Source organism: Oncorhynchus tshawytscha, linkage group LG02, assembly GCF_018296145.1.
Source record: "Oncorhynchus tshawytscha isolate Ot180627B linkage group LG02, Otsh_v2.0, whole genome shotgun sequence".
In the NCBI taxonomy this organism is placed as follows: domain Eukaryota; kingdom Metazoa; phylum Chordata; class Actinopteri; order Salmoniformes; family Salmonidae; genus Oncorhynchus; species Oncorhynchus tshawytscha.
In genome coordinates, this window is record NC_056430.1 from 6,856,985 (window position 1) to 6,881,241 (window position 24,257).

The 24,257-nt window shown below is 44.1% G+C and overlaps 1 protein-coding gene across 1 annotated transcript; it reads right to left on the reverse strand.

Moving 5' to 3' along the window:
- Positions 1–20: 20 nt before the first annotated feature.
- cand2 (cullin-associated and neddylation-dissociated 2 (putative)) lies at positions 21–24,257 on the reverse strand. Its single transcript, XM_024384454.2, has 17 exons — positions 24,061–24,257; positions 21,751–21,894; positions 21,133–21,287; positions 20,635–20,758; positions 20,124–20,380; positions 18,535–18,640; positions 18,199–18,356; positions 16,736–17,031; positions 16,305–16,446; positions 14,234–14,461; positions 13,826–14,039; positions 12,912–13,451; positions 12,082–12,704; positions 11,590–11,759; positions 4,792–4,956; positions 3,992–4,099; positions 21–629 (listed from the first exon to the last, which is right to left on the reverse strand). The coding sequence occupies exons 1-17, from the start codon at positions 24,126–24,128 to the stop codon at positions 405–407; spliced, it is 3,723 nt and encodes a 1,240-aa protein (XP_024240222.1). The 5' UTR covers positions 24,129–24,257; the 3' UTR covers positions 21–404.

Here is a 24,257-nt window from a genome sequence, read left to right on the forward strand (position 1 = left end):
ACACACTAGACGATGCACAGTTAAATGAACAAAAGGTTTGTTTATTTGCAATGTATTCACGGAGAATACTGTATCAATATCACAGCCCTACCAAAATGGCACTGAATACCACTGGCCTTAAAGTCCTTGATCAGAAGGCACGTTTTCATCTCAGCGTTGATTAAGGCAGATGAATAATTGCCATTGATTAGGCCCTACGACATCCCGACTAGCCAATAAGGCACGTTTTCAACTCAACTTTCAAGGCAGAATATAAATATTTTCAGTGGCAGAGAATACGGCCTATGACAGTCATACAATTTTGCATCTAGCCAAAAATGCTGGGCATTGGCTTCGGTTTCTGTTCTATTTTAAAGAATAACTTCAAATTATGCTGGGAGGGTGTCCCCTCGTATCGTTTGGTTCTAACTGGTGTCCATGCTTTCCACTGTGCTGGAGCGTGTGTCTCCCTGAATGCTCTCTAAGATGGAGGCCATCTCTGCGTTGGTGCGTATCTGGTTGGCAAAGTCGGCCATGGCAGGGCTCTTCTCCACCTCGCTGATAGAGAGCAAGGCTGCCACGGCCCTCATCGCTGAACGACGCAGCTCCTCCTGCTTCTCAAACTCCTGCTTCACTGACCCCGCCTTCACCTGGGACGACGATAGAAGAAGCAAATATTATGTAAGCGCTGTCATCTTTTATTGGCCACGTTAACGTAAATACAGTGAGCTCAAAGTATTGTGTCATTTTGGAGTCACTTAAAAAAAAAAAATGTAAATAAGAATAGAATATTTTTAAACACTTCTACATTCATGTGGATGCTACCATGGTTACGGATAACCCTGAAGTAATAGTGAATAATGATGAGTGAGAAAGTTACAGACAAATATTGTACCGCCGAGACATGCTAACCTCTTAACATTACAATAACTGGGGAGGTTGCCAGACCTTACAGGTAATTTTATGTGTGGGGTACAGAGATGAGGTAGTCATTTAAATATCATGTTAAACACTATTGCACACAGAGCTATGTGTTCACAGCACTAAACTAACAGGTTACATTAACTAACGGGTTGTAGCTGTAGTGCCTTCAGAATGTATTCACACCTCTTGAATTTGTCCTAATTTTGTTGTGTTATAGCCTACATTTAAAATGAATTAAACTGTGATTCTGTGTCACTGGCCTACACACAATAAATAAATAATGTCAAAGTGGAATGACGTTTTTTGACATTTTTTTTTACAAATGAACTATAAATAGAAAGCTGAAATGTCTTGAGTCAATAAGTATTCAACCACTTTGTTATGGTAAGTATAAATAAGTTCAGGAGTAAAAATGTGCTTAACAAGTCACATAATAAGTTGCATGGACTCTGTGTGCAATAATAGTATTTACCATATATTTTTTGATGACTACCTCATGTCTGTACCCCACACATACAATTATCTATATGGTCCCTCAGTCGAGCAGTGAATTTCAAATGTTCCAAAACATGCATCCTGTTCGAAATAAGGCACTAAAGTAAAACTGCAAAATAATGTTGCAAAAGAAATTAACTTTATATCCTGAATACAAAGCGTTATGTTTGGGGCGAATCCAACAAAACACATCACTGAGTATCACGCTTCATATTTTCAACCATGGTGGTGGCTGCATCATGTTATGGGTATGCTTGTCATCGGCAAGGACTAGGGAGTTTTTTTCGGACAAAAATAAACAATAGACCTAAGCACAATCCTAGAGGAAAAGCTGGTTTAGTCTGCTTTCCAACAGACACTGGGAGACAAATTCACCTTTCAGCAGGACAATAACGTAAAACACAAGGCCAAATATACACTGGAGTTGCTGACCAAGACAACATTGAATATTCCTGAGTGGCCTAGTTACACTTTTGACTTAAATCAGCTTGAAAATCTATGGCAAGACTTGAAAATGGCTGCTTAGCAATGATCAACAATCAATTGGACAGAGCTTGGGAGAATTATCCAGGCGTGCAAAGCTCTTATTAGAGACTTACCCAGAAAGACTCACAGCTGTAATCACTTACAAAGGTGATTCTAGCATGTATTGACTCAGGGGTGTGAACACTTGTTTTTTTTAAATGTTGGCAAATGTACTGAAAATGAAATACAGAAATATGTAATATACACATGTTTTCACTTTGTCATCATGAGGTATTGTGTGTAGATGTGTGAGAGAGAGAAAAAAATATTTAATACATTTTGAATTTCAGGCTGTAACACAACAAAATGAGGAATAAGACAATATAATAATTTTGCACGCCCAATTTTTCAGTTTTTGATTTGTTAAAAAAGTTTGAAATATCCAATAAATGTCGTTCCATTTCATGATTGTGTCCCACTTGTTGTTGATTCTTCACAAAAAAATACAGTTTTATATCTTTATGTTTGAAGCCTGAAATGTGGCAAAAGGTCGCAAAGTTCAAGGGTGCCGAATACTTTCGCAAGGCACTGTATATGATATATATATGTATACTTGTTGATAGGGATATGAATACTTGTTGATAAGGATATGAATACTTGTTGAAGGCACTGTATATGATATATATGTATACTTGTTGATGGGGATATGAATACTTGTTGATAAGGATATGAATACTTGTTGAAGGCACTGTATATGATATATATATGTATACTTGTTGATGGGGATATGTATACTTGTTGATAGGGATATGAATACTTGTTGAAGGCACTGTATATGATATATATATGTATACTTGTTGATAGGGATATGTATACTTGTTGATAGGGATATGAATACTTGTTGATAAGGATATGAATACTTGTTGAAGGCACTGTATATGATATATATGTATACTTGTTGATGGGGATATGAATACTTGTTGATAAGGATATGAATACTTGTTGAAGGCACTGTAAGTGAATTTGTCCCAATACTTTTGGTCCCCTAAAATAGGGAGACTATGTACAAGAAGTGTTGTAATATCTAACGGTTCACCTGATATGGATGAAAATATCCTCGAATTAAAGCTGACAGTCTGCACTTTAACCTCGTAGTCACCTGTATCATTTCAAATCCAAAGTGCTGGAGTACAGAACCAAAACAACCAGAAATGTGTCACTGTCCCAATACTTATGGAGCTCACTGTATATAACATTCTTGCAGGATGAACATCGAACTGTAATTCTGCTATAAATGTCCTTCATACTTTTGGTGAACGTTAGTTCACACAATTTCCTACTTGGCATATTGTCTAAGTACATTATACAACCCAAATAGAAGGTTCTTAGACTGTGGACTGGCACAAGCCCTACCTTCACCTGGAACGAAGATGATGAAATAATGCACATTGTTTTGATTGGTGTTCTTTCACAGTTATATTTCCTAACCAGCGTAGCTTAGCATAATAATGGTAAGATGTTTACGGATGGTTAGTCAATTCAAACCAGACAAAAAGTGCAAATATGTGTCCTGTGCACAAGTCAAGGTGGATCTGTTCTAGTTTGTTGACATCCACATAAGAAAAGTGACGCTTTTAATAATAATTATAAAAATAAAATAAAAATGACCCCCAATTTCTTGGCATCCAATTGGTAGTTACAGTCTTGTCTCATCGCTGCAACTCCCGTACGGACTCGGGAGAGGCGAAGGTCGAGAACCGTGCGTCCTCCGAAACACGATCCAACCAAGCCGCACTGCTTCTTGACACAATGCCCACTTAACCCGGAAGCCAGCCGCAACAAAGTGTTGGAGGAAACACCGTACACCTGGCAACCGAGTCGCTAGAGCGCGATGGGGCAAGGGCCTCCCTGCCGGCCAAACCCTCCCCTAACCCGGACGACGCTGGACCAATTGTGCGCCGCCCCATGGGTCTGCTGGTGCACGGCCGTCTGCGACAGAGCCTGGAGTCCAACCCAGAATCTCTAGTGACACAGCTAGTACTGCCTTAGACCACTGCGCCACTCGGATAGGCCCTCGTTTTTAATTATTTGAGGCTTGTGTGGACTGCCTTGTCATAAGTCTCCTTACCTTCGTGGTGCAGGTAACCCTGAGAGGTTCGATCAGTCTGTCCAGTCTCTGGACCACAGCATTGGGACACAGACAGCAGAGTCTGGCCAGCATGATGAATGTCAACATCTGGGTGGGGGGGGACAGGCAGGAAGACATTTTAGAGAAATAAGATGGGATCTGTTTTCAATGCCGGACATGCATAAAAATGGAGGAATTCAGTTTGAGCACGAGCCACAGAATTTGGAGCGTGCAACATGGTTCAATGGGCCTTCTAAATCAGCACAATCTACTTGTTCATGTTTTCAAATGGCCACCTTCTTGGGAGTTAGAATTGGGGTCATATATACATATCTGCTAATGCAGATACAAAACAAGAGTAGTGGAGAACGTTGTAAAATACAGAGAACTTAGCAAAACAAGAGTAGTGGAGAACGTTGTAAAATATGGAGAACTTAGCAAAACAAGAGTAATGGAGAACACTGTAAAATACGGAGAACTTAGCAAATGAGGCGGTTGTGGTCAGTGCATCTTTATGGCATTGGTTGACAAATCTCTCATTGCATCAAAGTTGGTCTCTCGTAACAAAAATTGAGTTCTGGGTGAATTAAGATTTAGATTTAAAGATTAAAACCTCCCCAATTTTTCTGACAGACAGCGTGGCACTGCTCTCATCAAAAACCATTAAGTTGGCTGTGTACTTTAAGCATCATTTGTCCGGTATAGGAGTGCCCCAACACACTAGTACCATGTTTTAGGGATTTCAAAAGGCCTTGAAGAAGTTAGTTTGCGGTCCTATAAAAGTTTACGTGCAGTCTTACTCTGATGTCGTAGTGGTCTTTAAGGCCTTCTTCTACGCGGTCGAGGAACTCGAAGATGTCCAAGCAGTCCAGACAGCTGTCCAGTAAAGTATACATGCACTCAAACGCTGCCTTTCTCACGTCCAGACCATCGTCCACTGTGTGCTTGAACGGACCCATCTCCACCTGACATAGACAGAGTAATGGAGGAAGAAGAGAAGGAGGAGGAGGGTCTGGTGATCCTTTAAGTGTGAGTGAGTGAGTGAGTGAGTGAGTGAGTGAGTGAGTGAGTGAGTGAGTGAGTGAGTGAGTGAGTGAGTGAGTGAGCGAGTGAGCAAGTGTGTGAATGTGTTTGTGTTTGAAAAGCAAGGTGACTAGCTTGTTATTCGATAATCCGTTTGTTATTTTATCACCTAAGTGTTATTTGAGAATCAGTTTATTGTTATTTTATCACCTAAGTGTTATTTGAGAATCCGTTTATTGTTATTGACATAATGTTAGCCTGTTTACTGTGATTAAAGTGTTACCAACCTCTCATTTTGCAACATACACATATTCAACATATAGTCAATACAGGGGATTTATCAAAATGCACACATTGGACTCCACTCGACACACACAGTGGCTTGTGAAAGTATTCACCCCCCTTGGCATTTTTCCTATTTTGTTGCCTTACAACCTGGAATTAAAATATATTTTGGGGGGGATCTGTATCATTTGATTTACACAACATGGCTACCACTTTGAAGATACAAATATATTTTCTTGTGAAACAAATAAGAAATAAGACAAAGAAACAGAAAACCTGAGCGTGCATAACTAATCACCCCCCAAGTCAATACTTTGTAGAGGCACCTTCTGCAGCCATTACAGCTGCAAGTCTCTTGGGGTATGTCTCTATAAGCTTGACACATCTAGCCACTGGGATTTTTGCCCATTCTTCAAGGCAAAACTGCTCCAGCTCTTTCAAGTTGGATGGGTTCCGCTGGTGGACAGCAACCTTTAAGTCATACCACAGATTCTCAATTGGATTGATGTCTGGGCTTTGACTAGGTCATTCCAAGACATTTAAATGTTTCCCCTTAAAACACTTGTGTGTTGCTTTAGCAGTTTAGGGTCATTTTCCTGCTGGAAGGTGAACCTCTGTCCCAGTCTCAAATCTCTAGAAGACTGAAACAGGTTTCCCTCAAGACTTTCCCTGTATTTAGCGCCATCCATCATTCCTTCAATTCTGACCAGTTTTCCAGTCCCTGCTGATGAAAAACATCCCCACAGCATGGATGATGTTCTCGGGGTGACGAGAGGTGTTGGGTTTGCGCCAGACATAGCATTTTCCTTGATGGCCAAAAAGCTCAATTTTAGTCTCCCACATGCCTTTTGGCTAACAGCAACTGTGTTTGCTTATTTATTTCTTTAAGCAATTGCTTTTTTCTGGCCACTCTTCCGTAAATCCCAGCTCTGTGGAGTGTACGGCTTAAAGTGGTCCTATGGACAGATACTCTAATCTCCGCTGTGCAGCTTTACAGCTCCTTCAGGGTTATCTTTGGTCTCTTTGTTGCCTCTCTGATTAATGCCCTCTTTGCCTGGTCTGTGAGTTTTGGTGGGCGGCCCTCTCTTGGCAGGTTTGTTGTGGTGCCATATTCTTTCCATTTTTTAATAATGGATTTAATGGTGCTCTGTGGGATGTTCAAAGTTTCTGATATTTTGTTATAACCCAACCCTGATCTGTACTTCTCCACAATTTTGTCCCTGACCTGTTTGGAGAGCTCCTTGGTCTTCATAGTGCCGCTTGCTTGGTGGTGCCCCTTGCTGAGTGGTGTTGCAGACTCTGGGTGTCACGCCCTGACCTTAGTATTCTTTGTTTTTTTTTATTATTTGGTGATTATATGTTTTTGTCCTGTCTAGGGGTTTTTGTATGTCTATGGTTGCCTAGATTGGTTCTCAATTAGAGGCAGCTGTTTATTGTTGCCTCTGATTGGGAACCATATTTAGGCAGCCATATTCCTTGAGTATTTCGTGGGGGATTATCTATGTCTATGTCTAGTTGCCTGTACATTATAGTGGCACGTTTGGTTTATTGTTTTGTAAGTTTGTTAAGTGTCTCTTCGTCTTCATTAAAGAAGTATGTATTCACGCTGCACCTTGGTCTCCTCCATACCACGAACGTGACACTGGGGCATTTCAGAACAGGTGTATATATATACTGAGATCATGTTTTATTTTTTTCATTTAACCTTTATTTAACCAGGCAAGTCAGTTAAGAACAAGTTCTTATTTACAATGACGGCCTAGGAACAGTGGGTTAACTGGTCCAGGAACAGTGGGTTAACTGGTCCAGGAACAGTGGAACAGTGGGTTAACTGGTCCAGGAACAGTGGAACAGTGGGTTAACTGGTCTAGGAACAGTGGGTTAACTGGTCTAGGAACAGTGGGTTAACTGGTCTAGGAACAGTGGGTTAACTGGTCTAGGAACAGTGGGTTAACTGGTCTAGGAACAGTGGACCAGTGGGTTAACTGGTCTAGGAACAGTGGGTTAACTGGTCTAGGAACAGTGGGTTAACTGGTCTAGGAACAGTGGGTTAACTGGTCTAGGAACAGTGGCTTAACTGGTCTAGGAACAGTGGGTTAACTGGCCTAGGAACAGTGGGTTAACTGGTCTAGGAACAGTGGGGTTAACTGGTCTAGGAACAGTGGGTTAACTGGTCTAGGAACAGTGGGTTAACTGGTCTAGGAACAGTGGCTTAACTGGTCTAGGAACAGTGGGGTTAACTGGTCTAGGAACAGTGGAACAGTGGGGTTAACTAGTCTAGGAACAGTGGAACAGTGGGTTAACTGGTCTAGGAACAGTGGGGTAACTGTTCTAGGAACAGTGGAACAGTGGGTTAACTGGCCTAGGAACAGTGGGTTAACTGGCCTAGGAACAGTGGGTTAACTGGTCTAGGAACAGTGGGTTAACTGGTCTAGGAACAGTGGGTTAACTGGTCTAGGAACAGTTGGTTAACTGGTCTAGGAACAGTGGGTTAACTGGTCTAGGAACAGTGGGTTAACTGGTCTAGGAACAGTGGGTTAACTGGTCTAGGAACAGTGGGTTAACTGGTCTAGGAACAGTGGGTTAACTGGTCTAGGAACAGTGGGTTAACTGGTCTAGGAACAGTGGGTTAACTGGTCTAGGAACAGTGGGTTAACTGGTCTAGGAACAGTGGGTTAACTGGTCTAGGAACAGTGGGTTAACTGCCTTGTTCAGGGACAGAACGACAGATTTTTACCTTGTCAGCTTCGGGATTCGATCTAGCAACCTTTCGGTTACTGGCCCAACGCGCTAACGACTTGGCTACCTGCTGCTCCAAATATGACACTTAGATTGCACACAGGTGGACTTTATTTAACTAATTATGTGACTTCTTAAGGTAATTGGTTGCACCTGATCTTATTTAGGGGCTTCATAGCAAATATGCACGCACCACTTTTCCAGTTTTCTGTTGTTGTGGAATTTATTGAAACAAGTAATTTTTTTCATTTCACTTGACCAATTTTGACTATTTTATGTATGTTCATTACATGAAATCCAAATACAAACCCATTCAATTACAGGTTGTAATGCAACTAAATAGGAAAAACGCCAAGGGGGATGAATACTTTTGCAATGGCAGAACACTGACATTCCTGTCTTGCAGGAAATCACGCACAGAACGAGCAGTATTGCTGGTGGCATTGTCATGCTGGAGGGTCAGGATGAGCCTGCAGGAAAGGTACCACATGAGGGAGGAGGATGTCTTCTCTGTAACGCACAGCATTGAGATTGCCTGCAATGACAAGCTCAGTCCGATGATGCTGTGACACACCGCCCCAGACCATGACGGACCCTCCACCTCCAAATCGATCCTGCTCCAGAGTACAGGCCTCGGTGTAACGCTCATTCCTTTGACGATAAACGCGAATCCGACCATCACCCCTGGTGAGACAAAACCGCAACTCGTCAGTGAAGAGCACTTTTTGCCAGTCCTGTCTGATCCAGCGATGGTGGGTTTGTGGCCATAGGCAACGTTGTTGCTGGTGATGTCTGATGAGGACCTGCCTTAGAACAGTCCTACAAGCCCTCAGTCCAGCCTCTCTCAGCCTATTGTGGACAGCCTGAGCACTGATGGAAGGATTGTGCGTTCCTGGTGTAACTTGGGCAGTTGTTGTTGCCATCCTGTACCTGTCCCACAGGTGTGATGTTCAGATGTACCGATCCTGTGCAGGTGTTAAACGTGGTCTGCCACTGTGAGGATGATCAGCTGTCCGTCCTGTCTCCCTGTAGCTCTGTCTTAGGCGTCTCACAGTACGGACATTGCAGTTTATTGCCCTGGCCACATCTGCAGTCCTCATGCCTCCGTGCAGCATGCCTAAGGCACGTTCACGCAGATGAGCAGGGACTCTGGGCATCTTGATTTGGTGTTTTTCAGAGTCAGTAGAAAGGCCTCTTTCGTGTCCTAAGTTTTCATAACTGTGACCTTAATTGCCTACCGTCTGCAAGCTGTTAGTGTCTTAACGACCTTTGTTCCAGAGGTGCATGTTCATTCATTGTTTATGGTTCATTGAACAAGCATTGGAAACACTGGGAACCAGTGTTTAAACCCTTTACAATGAAGCTCTGGGAAGTTATTTGGATTTTTACGAATTATCTTTGAAAGGTAGGGTCCTAAAAAAGGGACGTTTCTTTTTTTGCTGAGTTTAGTAACATGTTTTCACAAGGAAACCTATTTCATTAAACTGTTGACCGCCCCTCTACGTGCTCAATAAAGGAATGAAGGAGAGAGAGGATGAGATGGAAACGCACGGTGGTCAGATATTCTGTAATGTGTCAGCCTATTAATTATGAAAATATAAAATATGACCTATTACGAGGCTATTCAAAATACAAAATTCACTATAACTGTAGCCCAACTCTCAATAAGTTTAATTTAGGCTAGACCAGTACCAAAGACATCTTAAATCAGTTTTTTTTGTATGTTTTTCTCCCAGGCGTAATAAGCAGTAGACTATTGTGACGGACATTTTTCTGTTTGTGCTTTTCTAATGTCTGTGTTCATGTAAGTGACTGATTGAACGAGAGAAAGGGATATCTCCATTTTTAAGGTCTCAGCTTAGACAGCAGAAGCCTTGTGAGGTATTGGTCTGTCACATGCATGACCCAGTATTGGTCTGTCACATGCATGACCCAGTATTGGTCTGTCACATGCATGACCCAGTATTGGTCTGTCATATGCATGACCCAGTATTGGTCTGTCACATGCATGACCCAGTATTGGTCTGTCACATGCATGACCCAGTATTGGTCTGTCATATGCATGACCCAGTATTGGTCTGTCACATGCATGACCCAGTATTGGTCTGTCACATGCATGACCCAGTATTGGTCTGTCACATGCATGACCCAGTATTGGTCTGTCATATGCATGACCCAGTATTGGTCTGTCACATGCATGACCCAGTATTGGTCTGTCACATGCATGACCCAGTATTGGTCTGTCATATGCATGACCCAGTATTGGTCTGTCACATGCATGACCCAGTATTGGTCTGTCACATGCATGACCCAGTATTGGTCTGTCATATGCATGACCCAGTATTGGTCTGTCACATGCATGACCCAGTATTGGTCTGTCACATGCATGACCCAGTATTGGTCTGTCACATGCATGACCCAGTATTGGTCTGTCACATGCATGACCCAGTATTGGTCGTCACATGAATGAAGCAAACATTAATTATGAATAATCATGCAAATATAACTTGTCGGTATATAAGGGAACTAAATGGGAGAGCTCACCTCATGCATCTAAGTTTGACTGTGACCGCTCCTGCTTGCTGACAATAAACAGTGATTCATTTAAGATTGACTTAAGAATTTCCAAAACACTATGTATTGCATAATGGCACAATCATTATTTCAATTCAGGGTTGTTATTTTTTTTCTGGCTTGGACTCAGATATAAGGCCTATACATACACTCTAATATGCTTAAGATCTTACAAAGCAGCTGTCCATTTCTTTGTGTTTGGCTTTGAAACAACATCCACAACAATCACGTTTTCCCCAAATCAAATCAAATCAAATCAAATTTTATTTGTCACATACACATGGTTAGCAGATGTTAATGCGAGTGTAGCGAAATGCTTGTGCTTCTAGTTCCGACAATGCAGTAATAACGAGCAAGTAATCTAACTAACAATTCCAAAAAAAAACTACTGTCTTATACACAGTGTAAGGGGATAAAGATATTGTATAAGGGGCATAATTATTATTTTAAACTCGTTTTGAATTTATTTCAGATGGTTTGAATGAATCATCACCTTAGAAAGCAGCTGTCCATTTCGTTGTGTTTGGCTTTGAAACAACATCCACAACAACCACGTTTTCCCCACTCAGTTTCAACCTGTTATTGAACCTCTTTCTTCACGTGTATCGATCACAGTGAGGTGAGTTTTAAAAGAATGATACTGTTTTGATGATAAGTGTTTTGATGTGATTTTCCAGCTCATTTGCATTGATGTCAGAAAGGTTATCAGGGACAATAGAGCCCTGAGTACCAGGCCATTAGCGACCCGATGATCGTTATCGAGTTGTGGAGTACTACTAAAGCTCATCCAGAGTGTATAAGAGGAGATTACAGTGACTCAACGGTCACATAGAATTCAGCTGCGGCCATGAAACATGACATCAGGTGTGGCGGTAACACGGTCAAGGCAAAAGCTTTAGTCCTTCTTGATTTGTGTCTTGTATGTAGAGGTTAGGTGATATTGAGGCTAGCTGCACACACACACACACACACACTACCTCTCTGATAAGGTCCTTCCTGATCTGTGTCTCGTTGTAGAGGCTAGGCAGTACTGTGGCTAGCAGACCGCGGATCAGAGAAGGTTTGTTGTGGGCTGCTGAGTTGAACATCACCAAGGCCACACGACGTACATTCGGGTCTTTGTCCTGCAGAGTCTTCAGGAAGTCACCTGGCATAGAGAACAGGGTGATTGATGTTCATTAAGAACCGAATGGGAGAAATCAAACAGAAACCGGGAGGCAAAGACACACAAAAAAAATAAAATCCCGTTGCAAATTTTTTTTTTTCATTACCTGAATGAATACAACCCTGGACATTGCAGCATGTTGTGGGTGCATTTTAAATGACACCCCATCTCTCCATAAAGTGCACTATTTTTAACCAGACGTGGCTTTAACCCAAAAGAAGTGCACTACGGTTGAATAAGGCTGCCTTATAACCAGTGTAAAAAAAATAAAAAAGTTATATGTTGAGTCACTTTGACATCTTACCTATGCATCCTTTGAGTAGTGAATCTATAGGTACAGGCTGATCAACGATGGTGAACTTAACAGCAGTGACCACAGTACTGCGGGCCACAGGGGACCCTGAGGACAGCTGTTGTTTGAGCCTGGGCAAGAGCTGAGCCGGGTTGACCATGGTGAGTTTCCCCAGACACTCCGCCACCACACTCCTCGTCCCCTCTTCGGCACACTCACGGTTCTTAAAGAGCAGAGCCCAGATATCCTCGACGTGGGCCAACAAGCTCTCCGTCGAGCAGGCGCTGATCACCTCTTTGAGGCTGTGTAACAGCAGGTACCTTCTCTTAGCCTGGCTACCTATCTCCGTCAGCATAAAGGGAAGGTAGTCCTCCAGGTTGCCCACGCAGATGTTCCCCAGAGCACAGGAAGCGGCTGACTTGACTTCCTCGTTGGGAGAGGAGAAGGCCTCCAGGATCACGGTCTTTAGTTCCTTCTGACCCCCCAGGTTCATGGTACGACCCGCCTCCCCCAGACACAGGAAAGACAGGATTCTGACGGACTCGGAACACTTGGGGTTCTTGACTTCCTGGATGAAGCCGGTGACCATTCCGGATGCTTCTTTAGGGCACACGGAGGATAGAGCAGCTACACACCTGGCCAAAACAAGAGACAATATAAAACAGAAAAAATAAAAACATCATTTTGTGTTTCTCATGCCTCTACAGGACACTATAGGTATATCACTTATATCTATCCTCTATCTGTACACTCAATCAATCAATCAATCAATCAATCAATCAATCGATCAATCGATCAATCAATCAATCAATCAATCAATCGAAACAAACCACTACTCCTACCTGGCCACAGAGTAGTAAGACTGTCTGTGCATGGGTGTGGGGTCTGTAGCCTTCCCTGAGCCGTGGAAAGGACCGGTGAGAGCTTTCAAGAGGTCGTTATATCCCATGTTCCCAGCCTTAGTGACCACCAGGGCCTTGAAGAACTCCAAGATGGCCGACAGAGCCCCTCCTTGCAGCAACGGGGAATGAACCAGATGAAACACACCAGGTAAGACGGTGTTCCCGATCTTGGACAGGGAGGAGGGACACACCTTAGCTATACAGGTGAGGAGCATCACCGCCACCTGGGATATGTGCATGTCGTTCTCCTCGATCAGGGCAGGTAGCTCGTTGAGCACAGCCTCGATCATGGGCGGCTTCAGGCTTTCACTGTAGTTCATAACTATCATGTTGAGGGCAGTCAGTGTGCTCAGCTTGAGGGCGCGCTGGTTCTTCCTGAGGAAGGAGGCTAGGATGGGGATTCCCTCAGTGAGTAAAGGTCGGAGGTCGATCCTGAGGGGCGATGTGGCGATGAGAGTCAGGGTCTTCACCGCTGTCAGCCTGTTAGGAGAAGAATTGGACCAGTTTGAAACAGAGATAGCCCTCAATGATGCTCTACATGTTGTCACAGAAGTCATTATTGAAGAGATACAAAGATGAACCCTCCAACTCTATGGATAACATACATTATTGTCATGGAGACACTTTTTGTCTTACACACCCCCCCCCCACAATATACACATAAACCCACAGAGAGCTTTGATAAAAGAGTTAGCCACAGTTTAGTTTATGGGGTTGAGTGTCTTGCACAATATAGTATTGGGATACTAATGCCAGTAACTCTCCTGTTGCAGGCTCACTTCCCAGCCTAGACCAGTTTTTTTTTTTACAGTTGGGAGCAAGGATTTGTACTTGCAAAACACTAGGCTACCTACCTGGTGATCTCGTTCTTCAGTCTCTCCAGGAAGATCTGCAGTGTCGGCTGGAGGTCCCCGCCCAGCTGGTCTCCTAGGTGACACACGATGTGACCCATACAGGAAATGGCCCTCTCCTTCACTTCCTGGTCAATGTCTGCAGCCTTCAGCCTCTTCAGAGTGGCAGAGAATATATCCTTCACGTAGGGCTTGACATCAAAGGCGGGTAGTTTATCTAGAGTAGAATAGATACTTTTTATTTGGAACGGAATTTCTTATTCTACCTTTCATCCCAACCCCAGAAAAACAATGATCTGACACCAGTAGCCAGTTCAGTCCTCACAATTTCATCCCCGTGGACCAGAACTTGAACCAGCAACCTTTATGATTACTGATCCACCTCTCTAACCTCTGGGCTACAGTACCTACCTCCTAATGGGCATATGATCTTGACCATCTGCTGAGTGACCAGTAGGGCTTCGGAGGTGATCTTATAGAAGGGGTCCTCCACACACTGCACCACCGGAGACAGAATAACCTTCATGTGAGGCTGGAAAACGGCAGGAGGATGGCTGCACAGGAGGACATTGAGGAAAGAGAGGGCATCGATCTTCATGTTGGACGAGGTAGACTTGTCTGTAAGGGAGTGAACTATACCTGAAAAGAGAGATGCCAGAGAAAAGGTGAATATGAATGTCAAGATGCCTTTTTTTTGGGACATTGTAACAATAACCATTCCAGCATTATTTCCTTTTTAAGTTGTAGTACTATATTTTTTATTGACAGGAGTTTTCCTGACCATGTGGCTAGAACGCGAAATTGTCCTGGTCCTTTGACTAACTACAGAGAAGAAATTAACAATTGTTGTAGCCTATAACTACAGTAGGCCCTGAGTTTTTCCTGGCCAGGTCACATGATTGATGCCCTCTCTTTCCTCAATGTCCTCCTGTGCAGCCATCCTCCTGCCTCAGGAGGACCCCTTCTATAAGATCTCCTCCGAGGCCCTACTCATCACTCAGCAGATAGTCAAGATCATTTTAAATGTTATGTAGCTCTGTCATTGAGCCGTTCTTGTCTATTATTGTCCTGTATTCTGTCATGATTCTTGTTTATTGTGGAACCCAGGAAGAGTAGCTGCTGCTTTTGCAACAGCCAATGGGGATCCAAATGAAATCCGATTTGTAATGGAAAAACTACTGGCCCCAGAAATGAACAAAGGAATGTAGTAATTTAGATAAGAAGCTGCGGGTAAGTGAATGTGTGAGTGAGTTACCAGGGATGAGAGGTGGTATGTGAGGGTGTGAGTGAGGTTACCAGGGATGAGAGTGAGTGAGGGTGTACCAGGGATGAGGGAGGTGGGTATGTTGAGGGTTGTATGTGAGGGTGTGAGGTTACCAAGGATGAGAGATGGTATGTGAGGGTGTGAGGTTACCAGGGATGAGATTACCAGGGATGAGAGCTGGTATGTGAGGGTGTGAGTGAGGTTACCAGGGATGTATGTGAGGGTGTGAGTTTACCAGGGAGGGATGAGAGGTGGTACCAGGGATGAGGTTGTGAGGGTGTGAGGTTACCAAGGATGAGAGGTGGTATGTGAGGGTGTGAGTGAGGTTACCAGGGATGAGAGGTGGTATGTGAGGGTGTGAGTGAGGTTACCAGGGATGAGAGATGGTATGTGAGGGTGTGAGTGAGGTTACCAGGGGGATGATGAGATGGTATGTGAGGATGTGAGGGTGTGAGGTTACCAGGGAGGATGAGAGTGAGTTTACCAGGGATGAGAGCTGGTATGTGAGGGTGTGAGTGAGGTTACCAGGGATGAGAGCTGGTATGTGAGGGTGTGAGTGAGGTTACCAGGGATGAGAGGTGGTATGTGAGGGTGTGAGTGAGGTTACCAGGGATGAGAGATGGTATGTGAGGGTGTGAGTGAGGTTACCAGGGATGAGAGATGGTATGTGAGGGTGTGAGTGAGGTTACCAGGGATGAGAGGTGGTATGTGAGGGTGTGAGTGAGGTTACCAGGGATGAGAGGTGGTATGTGAGGGTGTGAGTGAGGTTACCAAGGATGAGAGGTGGTATGTGAGGGTGTGAGTGAGGTTACCAGGGATGAGAGGTGGTATGTGAGGGTGTGAGGTTACCAGGGATGAGGTTACCAGGGATGAGGGTGAGTGAGGTTACCAGGGATGAGAGCAGGTATGTGAGGGTGTGAGTGAGGTTACCAGGGATGAGAGGTGGTATGTGAGGGTGTGAGTGAGGTTACCAGGGATGAGAGGTGGTATGTGAGGGTGTGAGTGAGGTTACCAGGGATGAGAGTGTGGTTACCAGGGATGTGAGTGAGGTTACCAAGGATGAGAGGTGGTATGTGAGGGTGTGAGTGAGGTTACCAGGGATGAGAGGTGGTATGTGAGGGTGTGAGTGAGGTTACCAAGGATGAGAGGTGGTATGTGAGGGTGTGAGTGAGGTTACCAGGGATGAGAGCTGGTATGTGAGGGTGTGAGTGAGGTTACCAGGGATTAGAGCTGGTATGTGTTTTCCCAGGGCTCCTGGCAGTACGTTGGCCAGCTCTGTCAGCAAACTGAAACAGCCCTGTCTAGACTTCATACTCTTCTCCTTCAGCTGCTTGTGGAGAGCCTTCACTACTGTGGGGACCTGGGAAACAACAAATAAATGACTGAGAAACACCACAAACAAATGAAAGCTCACATAAAAACGTACTGAAATATGTCTCCTAATTCACCTTGTCATCTCTGTATTGTGATATACACTATTACTGTATGCTCTGCTGCGGTCTCGGATGAGGACCCACTTTAAAAGGCATTTTATCCCCATGAGACTAACGCCGGTTGATTAATGGTTAGAAAACAACAACAACAACAACCAACAACAACAACAACAACAACAACAAACAACAACAACAACAAAAAGCAAAACAAATGACCTGTTTCTTGAGCAGAGTGATGGCTGGGTCTTCTTGGACTCCAGGCTCTGTTGCTGTGGTGATGAGGCCCTGAGAAGGCCTGGTCTGTTTGAGTAAGGCAACAAAAGCTACAAAGATGTCCGTCTTGACGTTCTCCTCCCTCTCTTTAAACCGAGCCAGCAGGGTTGGAGCTACTGACCCATAGAGCTCCACTAGCAGGTCTCTCCTCGTGCTGATCACAGCCTCCAGACACTTCACAGACGACCTCCGTACCTTCCAGCTCATGTCGTCATCGTCACTGTACTCGTCATCTGACTCTGCAAGGGAAAAGAGCGTTGCCTTTGTTCCCATGTCCATATACGCATACCATATTACAATTAATGTCCAATAGATTGCATTGAAATTCCCTTACCCTGAGCCTAACTCTAACCCCAAACCTGACCCTGAGCCTAACTCTAACCTCAAACCTGACCCTAACTCTAACCTCAAACCTGACCCTAACTCTAACCTCAAACCTGACCCTAACTCTAACCTCAAACCTGACCCTAACTCTAACCTCAAACCTGACCCTAACTCTAACCTCAAACCTGACCCTAACTCTAACCTCAAACCTGACCCTAACTCTAACCTCAAACCTGACCCTAACTCTAACCCCAAACCTGACCCTAACTCTAACCTCAAACCTGACCCTAACTCTAACCTCAAACCTGACCCTAACCTCAAACCTGACCCTAACCTCAAACCCCAAACCTGACCCTAACTCTAACCCCAAACCTGACCCTAACTCTAACCTCAAACCTGACCCTAACCTCAAACCCCAAACCTGACCCTAATTCTAACCCCAAACCTGACCCTAACTCTAACCCCAAACCTGACCCTAACTCTAACCTCAAACCTGACCCTAACCTCAAACCTGACCCTAACCTCAAACCCCAAACCTGACCCTAACTCTAACCCCAAACCTGACCCTAACTCTAACCTCAAACCTGACCCTAACCTCAAACCTGACCCTAACCTCAAACCCCAAACCTGACCCTAACTCTAACCCCAAAACTGACCCTAACTCTAACCTCAAACCTGACCCTAACCTCAAACCCCAAACCTGACCCTAACTCTAACCCCAAAACTGACCCTAACTCTAACCTAAAACCTGACCCTAACCCCAAAACTGACCCGAACTCTAACCTTAAACCTGACCCTAACCCCAAAACTGACCCTAACTCTAACCTAAAACCTGACCCTAACCCCAAAACTGACCCTAACTCTAACCACAAACCTGACCCTAACCCCAAACCCCAAACCTGACCCTAACTCTAACCCTAAACCTGACCCTACCTAACTCTAACCCTAACTAACCCCAAACCTGACCCTAACCCTAAGTCTAACCCTAAATCTAACCCAAAATCGGACCCTGATCCTAACTCTATTTAATAATTGCATATCAGCATAGTTGCTGTTGATAGGTTTGTTGATAGTTTGAGTACCTTGGTCTTCATCCTCTCCGTCCTCTGTGTCCATGGACTCATCCCCATCCTCATCCCCGCCCTCATCCACATCATAGTTGTAGTTGGGGTCATAGGTGATGTACCTCAGACACAGCTTGATCACCGTGGATATATGAGGGGACATCTCCTTGGGGCATCTTATATAGAAATAACAGATCAACTATTGAACATATTTATTTAGTAGTTATGGGTCTGTTTTTTCATCTGTGTCTAATCTTGTGTGAGCACTGGGCTCTGGTCAGCTAGTAATGGGTGGAATAAATCACAAGAGAAACCTCAAGTAGAGAGAGAGTTTTTTTTTATTTTTTTTTTTACCTGCGGATGAAGGCTTCAAAGGCCTGGAAGCAGTACTCCCTGAGTTCATCGTCCTCCACATTGCAGAACGTCATCACCATGGGGATGATCTTCTCTAGGTGCTCACCTGGAACAAGAGCAATAAAACAACCACTTACCAGACCGACCAATACAATGCTGCTCTCTGGTGACTAAAAGTTCAACAATGTCCATTTTGATTTGCAACCACTTTTACAGATATCAAGTTGGTTTCAGAAAAAAATAATAACTTGGATGTCATTTCATTTCCAGAACTCAAGATTTTTTTTTTACTATAAATTCAACAATCAAGCTTACAGAAACTGATCCCCAGCCAACCTCACCCTACCCTCTACCCTGTTGAACAGCACCTCACCCTACCCTCTACCCTGTTGAACATCACCTCACCCTACCCTCTACCCTGTTGAACATCGCCTCACCCTACCCTCTACCCTGTTGAACATCACCTCACCCTACCCTCTACCCTGTTGAACAGCACCTCACCCTACCCTCTACCCTGTTGAACAGCACCTCACCCCTACCCTCTACCCTGTTGAACATCACCTCACCCTACCCTCTACCCTGTTGAACATCACCTCACCCTACCCTCTACCCTGTTGACACATCACCCACCTGTTCACCCTACCCTCTACCCTGTTGAACATCACCTCACCCTACCCTCTACCCTGTTGAACAGCACCTCACCCTACCCTCTACCCTGTTGAACATCACCTCACCCTACCCTCTACCCTGTTGAACATCACCTCACCCTACCCTCTACCCTGTTGAACAGCACCTCACCCTACCCTCTACCCTGTTGAACATCACCTCACCCTACCCTCTACCCTGTTGAACATCACCTCACCCTACCCTCTACCCCTGTTGAACATCACCTCACCCTACCCTCTGCCCTGTTGAACAGCACCACCCTACCCTCTACCCTGTTGAAACATCACCTCACCCTACCCACTACCCTGTTGAACAGCACCTCACCCTACCCTCTACCCTGTTGAACATCACCTCACCCTACCCTCTACCCTGTTGAACATCACCTCACCCTTCCCTCTCCTGCCTGTTGAACATCACCTCACCCTACCCTCTACCCTGTTGAACATCACCTCACCCTTCCCTCTCCTGCCTGTTGAACATCACCTCACCCTACCCTCTACCCTGTTGAACATCACCTCACCCTACCCTCTACCCTGTTGAACATCACCTCACCCTACCCTCTACCCCGTTGAACATCACCTCACCCTACCCTCTACCCTGTTGAACATCACCTCACCCTACCCTCTCCTGCCTGTTGAACATCACCTCACCCTACCCTATACCCTGTTGAACATCACCTCACCCTACCCTCTACCCTGTTGAACATCACCTCACCCTACCCTCTACCCTGTTGAACACATCTGCCTGAACATCACCTCACCCTACCCTCTCCTGCCTGTTGAACATCGCCTCACCCTACCCTCTCCTGCCTGTTGAACATCACCTCACCCTACCCTATACCCTGTTGAACAGCACCTCACCCTTCCCTCTCCTGCCTGTTGAACATCACCTCACCCCATGCTAAGGCTAGCTATCTGCCTCACCAACTCGATGCCCTCCCTGGCGGCTGACGGTGGCCAGACACTGGATGTAGGTGCGTGTGGTGGAGGTCTGCTGTCCTCGGCCCAGCTCAGCCAGCAGGTGCTCAGTGAGCTGGGTGAAGAGAGTCGTGCTGCAGCTGGGCACCAGGTGACCTAGGGCCATGATAGCCCTCTTCCTCACAGCCATACGGGGGCTGGTCAGCTGGGGGAGCAGGCTGGTCAGGATGGAGGCATGGAAGCTGATCAACGTACCACTCAACCTATAGGGGTGAACAGAGAGGGTACAGGATCAGATTTTAAAAAACAACATTATGTAACCTTCTTTCAAATATCTGAGCTGTGCTTGATTTCCCAAGTACAATGGTCCAAAAACTCTAAATGTAATCAAAAACACATCAACACTAGAATTGACCTGTATTTGACCCAGATCTGTATAAGATAAATACTGGTCGTCATGGAGTCTTCTGCTTTAAAAAAAATCATGTTTATTACACTCTAGAAAAGCAGTACTTACCTTCCCAACATGTCCGACAGGATGTCCAAGGCCTCCAGTTGAACGGAAACATCCTCCTGTTTCCCCATGGCTCCTATCAGCTGAGATGTGATCTTCTTACACACGTTGGCAGTCAGGCTCTGACCTGGTAACTCAAAAGCAAAAGAGGAATTCTAGAACTGTATAATTTTCTGCATTCAGATTCTCTACCCTTTTACTGAAGTGTGCACTTGTAGGCTACACTACCTGGCCCAATCCCAAATGGACCACTAAGCCCTAAAACCCATGCCTGTAAGGTTTAGGGGTGCATTTGGGATTGGGCACCTGTCATGGATTTAACAATGGTGGACACTTCCTCCAGTCATTGCTTTCACCAATCCGATTCGCTACATGGTTAGCTGACATAATATAAAACACTCTCATTGGACAGTTTCCATTTCAGAGCTCCTCCAAGGAGGAGGACCATACTGTAGTGTAGCTTGTACAAAAACAACAACAACAACAAACAGAGACTCGTACCTGCGGAGCATGGGGGCAGCTCAGCGATGACTGTCTTCAGACCCATACTGGAAATGTCTCTGAGTTGTTCCTTGTCTGACATCATGTTAGAGCAGAGAGTATCCACCATGATCTCAACCTGGTACTCTTTCACCTTGCTCACCAAGGGACCCAGACTGCAGCAGAGAGACAAAACCCAACGAACTGATTGAAAAACAAAATAAAGTTGTTACATCTGCAAGTGTTCCTTGAGAAAGACTATCAACATGTGACTTTAAACTTTAAAAAACAAATCTGAAATACCTTGTGACACACAGGAGATTTTATTTCACCTTCATTTAAATAGGCAAGTCAGTTAAAGAACAAATTCTTATTTACAATGACGGCCTATCCCGGTCAAACCCTAACCCGGATGACGTCACTGGGCCAATTGTGAACCGCCCTATGGGACTGCCTATCACGGCCGGTTGTGATACAGCCTGGAATCGAACCAGGGTCTGTAGTGACGTCTCTAGCACTGTGATGCAGTGCCTTAGACCGCTGTGCCACTCAGAAGCTCAAGTGGTGATGTCTTGTGCATTTTAACACTTTACAAACACAATGGTTATTATAAAGAGAGACATGCCAGCATTAGCCTACCACTTGACAGCCAGATTCTGCACCTCGCCATTCTTATCTTCCAGTAGCTTCAGGAGCATGGTGACCACCTTCTTCTCGCTGTCTTCATCCAACTTGATAGAATCCTTCTGAAGCTCCATCATCAGGTCATTGGTGGCCATGAAGCTGGAGGAAAAGATGAGTCCAACATGACCGTTATTCCACTAACACAAAGTTATCTACTGTATTTTAGACAGTATTACTTTATTATGGCCATGAACGTGGAGGAAATGAGTCCACTATCTGTTTTGGTTCTCACCAAATGAACAATAAAGTATATATACGATTGTAGTCGGAAGTTCACATACACCTTAGCAAATTACATTTAAACTTTTCACAATTAATGACATTTAATCCTAGTAAGAACTCCCTGTCTTAGGTCAGTTAGGACCACCACTTTATTTTAATAATGTGAAATGTCAGAATATTAGTAGAGAGAATGATTTATTTCAGCTTTTATTTCTTTCATCACATTCCCAGTGGGTCAGAAGTTTACATACACTCAATTAGTATTCGGTAGCATTAACTTTAAATTGTTTAACTTGGGTCAAACGTTTCAGGTAGCCTTCCACAAGCTTCCCACAATAAGTTGGGTGAATTCTTCCCATTCCTCCTGACAGTGCTGGTGTAACTGAGTCAGGTTTGTAGGCCTCCTTGCTCGCAAGCGCGTTTTCAGTTCTGCCCACACATTTTCTATGTGATTGAGGTCAGGGCATTGTGATGGCGACTCCAATACCTTGACCTTGTTGTCCTTAAGCCATTTTGCCACAACTTTGGAAGTATGTTTGGGGTCATTGTTCATTTGGAAGACCCATTTGCAACCAAGCTTTAACTTCCTGACTGATGTCTTGAGATGTTGCTTCAATATATCCACATAATTTTCCTTTCCTCATGATGCCATCTATTTTGTGAAGTGCACCAGCCCCTTGCAGCAAAGCACCCCCACAACATGATGCTGCCACCCCCGTGCTTCACATTTGGGATGGTGTTCTTCGGCTCCAAACATAACGATGGTCATTATGGCCAAACAGTTCTATTTTTGTTTTATCAGACCAGAGGATATTTCTCCAAAAAGTACGATCTTTGTCCCTGTGTGCAGTTGCAAACCGTAGTCTGGCTTTTTTTATGGCGGGTTTGGAGCAGTGGCTTCTTCCTTGCTGAACGGCCTTTCAGGTTATGTCGATGTAGGACTCGTTTTACTGTGGATATAGATTATTTTGTATCTGTTTCCTCCAGCATCTTCACAAGGTCCTTTGCTGTTGTTCTGGGATTGATTTGCACTTTTCGCACCAAAGTACGTTCATCTCTAGGAGACAGAACGCGTCTCCTTCCTGAGCGGTATGACAGCTGCGTGGTCCCATGGTGTTTATGCTTGTGTACTATTGTTTGTACAGATGAACGTGGTACGTTCAGGCATTTGGAAATTGCTCCCAAGGATAAACCAGACTTGTGGAGGTCTACAATTCTTGGCTGATTTCTTTTGATTTTCTCATGATATCAAGCAAAGAGGCACTGAATTTGAAGGTAGGCCTTGGAATACATCCACAGGTACACCTCCAATTGACTCAAATTATGTAAATTAGCCTATCAGAAGCTTTTAAAGCCATGACATCATTTTCTGGAATTTTCCAAGCTGTTTAAAGGCACAGTCAACTTAGTGTATGTAAACTTCTGACCCACTGGAATGTTGATACAGTGAATTATAAGTTAAATAGTCTGTCTGTAAACAATTGTTGGAAAAATTACTTGTGTCGTGCACAAAGTAGATGTCCTAACCGACTTGCCAAAACTATAGTGTGTTAACAAGAAATTTGTGGAGTGGTTGAAAAACGATTTTTAATGACTCCAACCTAAGTGTATGTAAACTTCTGACTTCAACTGTATATTCTATTCTACCTCTTATTTTCATGGCTCTCCCTATCACACCTGTCATTCAATTATCATAATGTACAGTGAGTGATAAGTCATTTTGAGGTTCTAGAAGATAGCATTTACGTCATAATTATTATTGTTGGACCCACTTTAGTGAAAGTTTATTTATTTTATCATAACCTTAACGTTATTATTGTTATGCATTTAATTTGTAATAATAGCCTAATCTACACTAAGCGTATTATTTGAATAGGTGAGATACGTTATAGGCCAGTTTTAAAGTCATTAGTAATAAAAGTAGTCAAAAAGACTTCGTGGCAGACTGACACACACGAAAAAATGACAGTCATTGTTGATAGCCCACATTATTACTGTCATCCCACACGCAAACATGCATCGCAAAACACTCGGCCTTCTTACCGAAAGTCTTTGTCAGTAGATGTCATTTTCTCCAACAGATTGGAGATATGGTAGGAGATATTCGACATCTTGACTACCAATTACAGTTAATTTATATATGATAAAAGTTGAATGAATAACTTTGAAAATAGTGTAGCAGAAGTTTCAGCCGGAGAACATGGCGAGAGACAGGGTGGCAATAGCGACGAGCTAACTTT

Bases quoted from the DNA above. Each gene is read 5' to 3' on its own strand.
- cand2 (XM_024384454.2), bottom strand. From the start codon at position 24,128: ATGTCGAATATCTCCTACCATATCTCCAATCTGTTGGAGAAAATGACA. The intron at 20,381-20,634 runs GTAAGTACTGCT...TCACCCCTATAG, and splicing joins CTGTCGGACATGTTGGGAAG to GTTGAGTGGTACGTTGATCA. The intron at 18,641-20,123 runs GTGAGGCAGATA...CTCTTGTTCCAG, and splicing joins CCAGGGAGGGCATCGAGTTG to GTGAGCACCTAGAGAAGATC.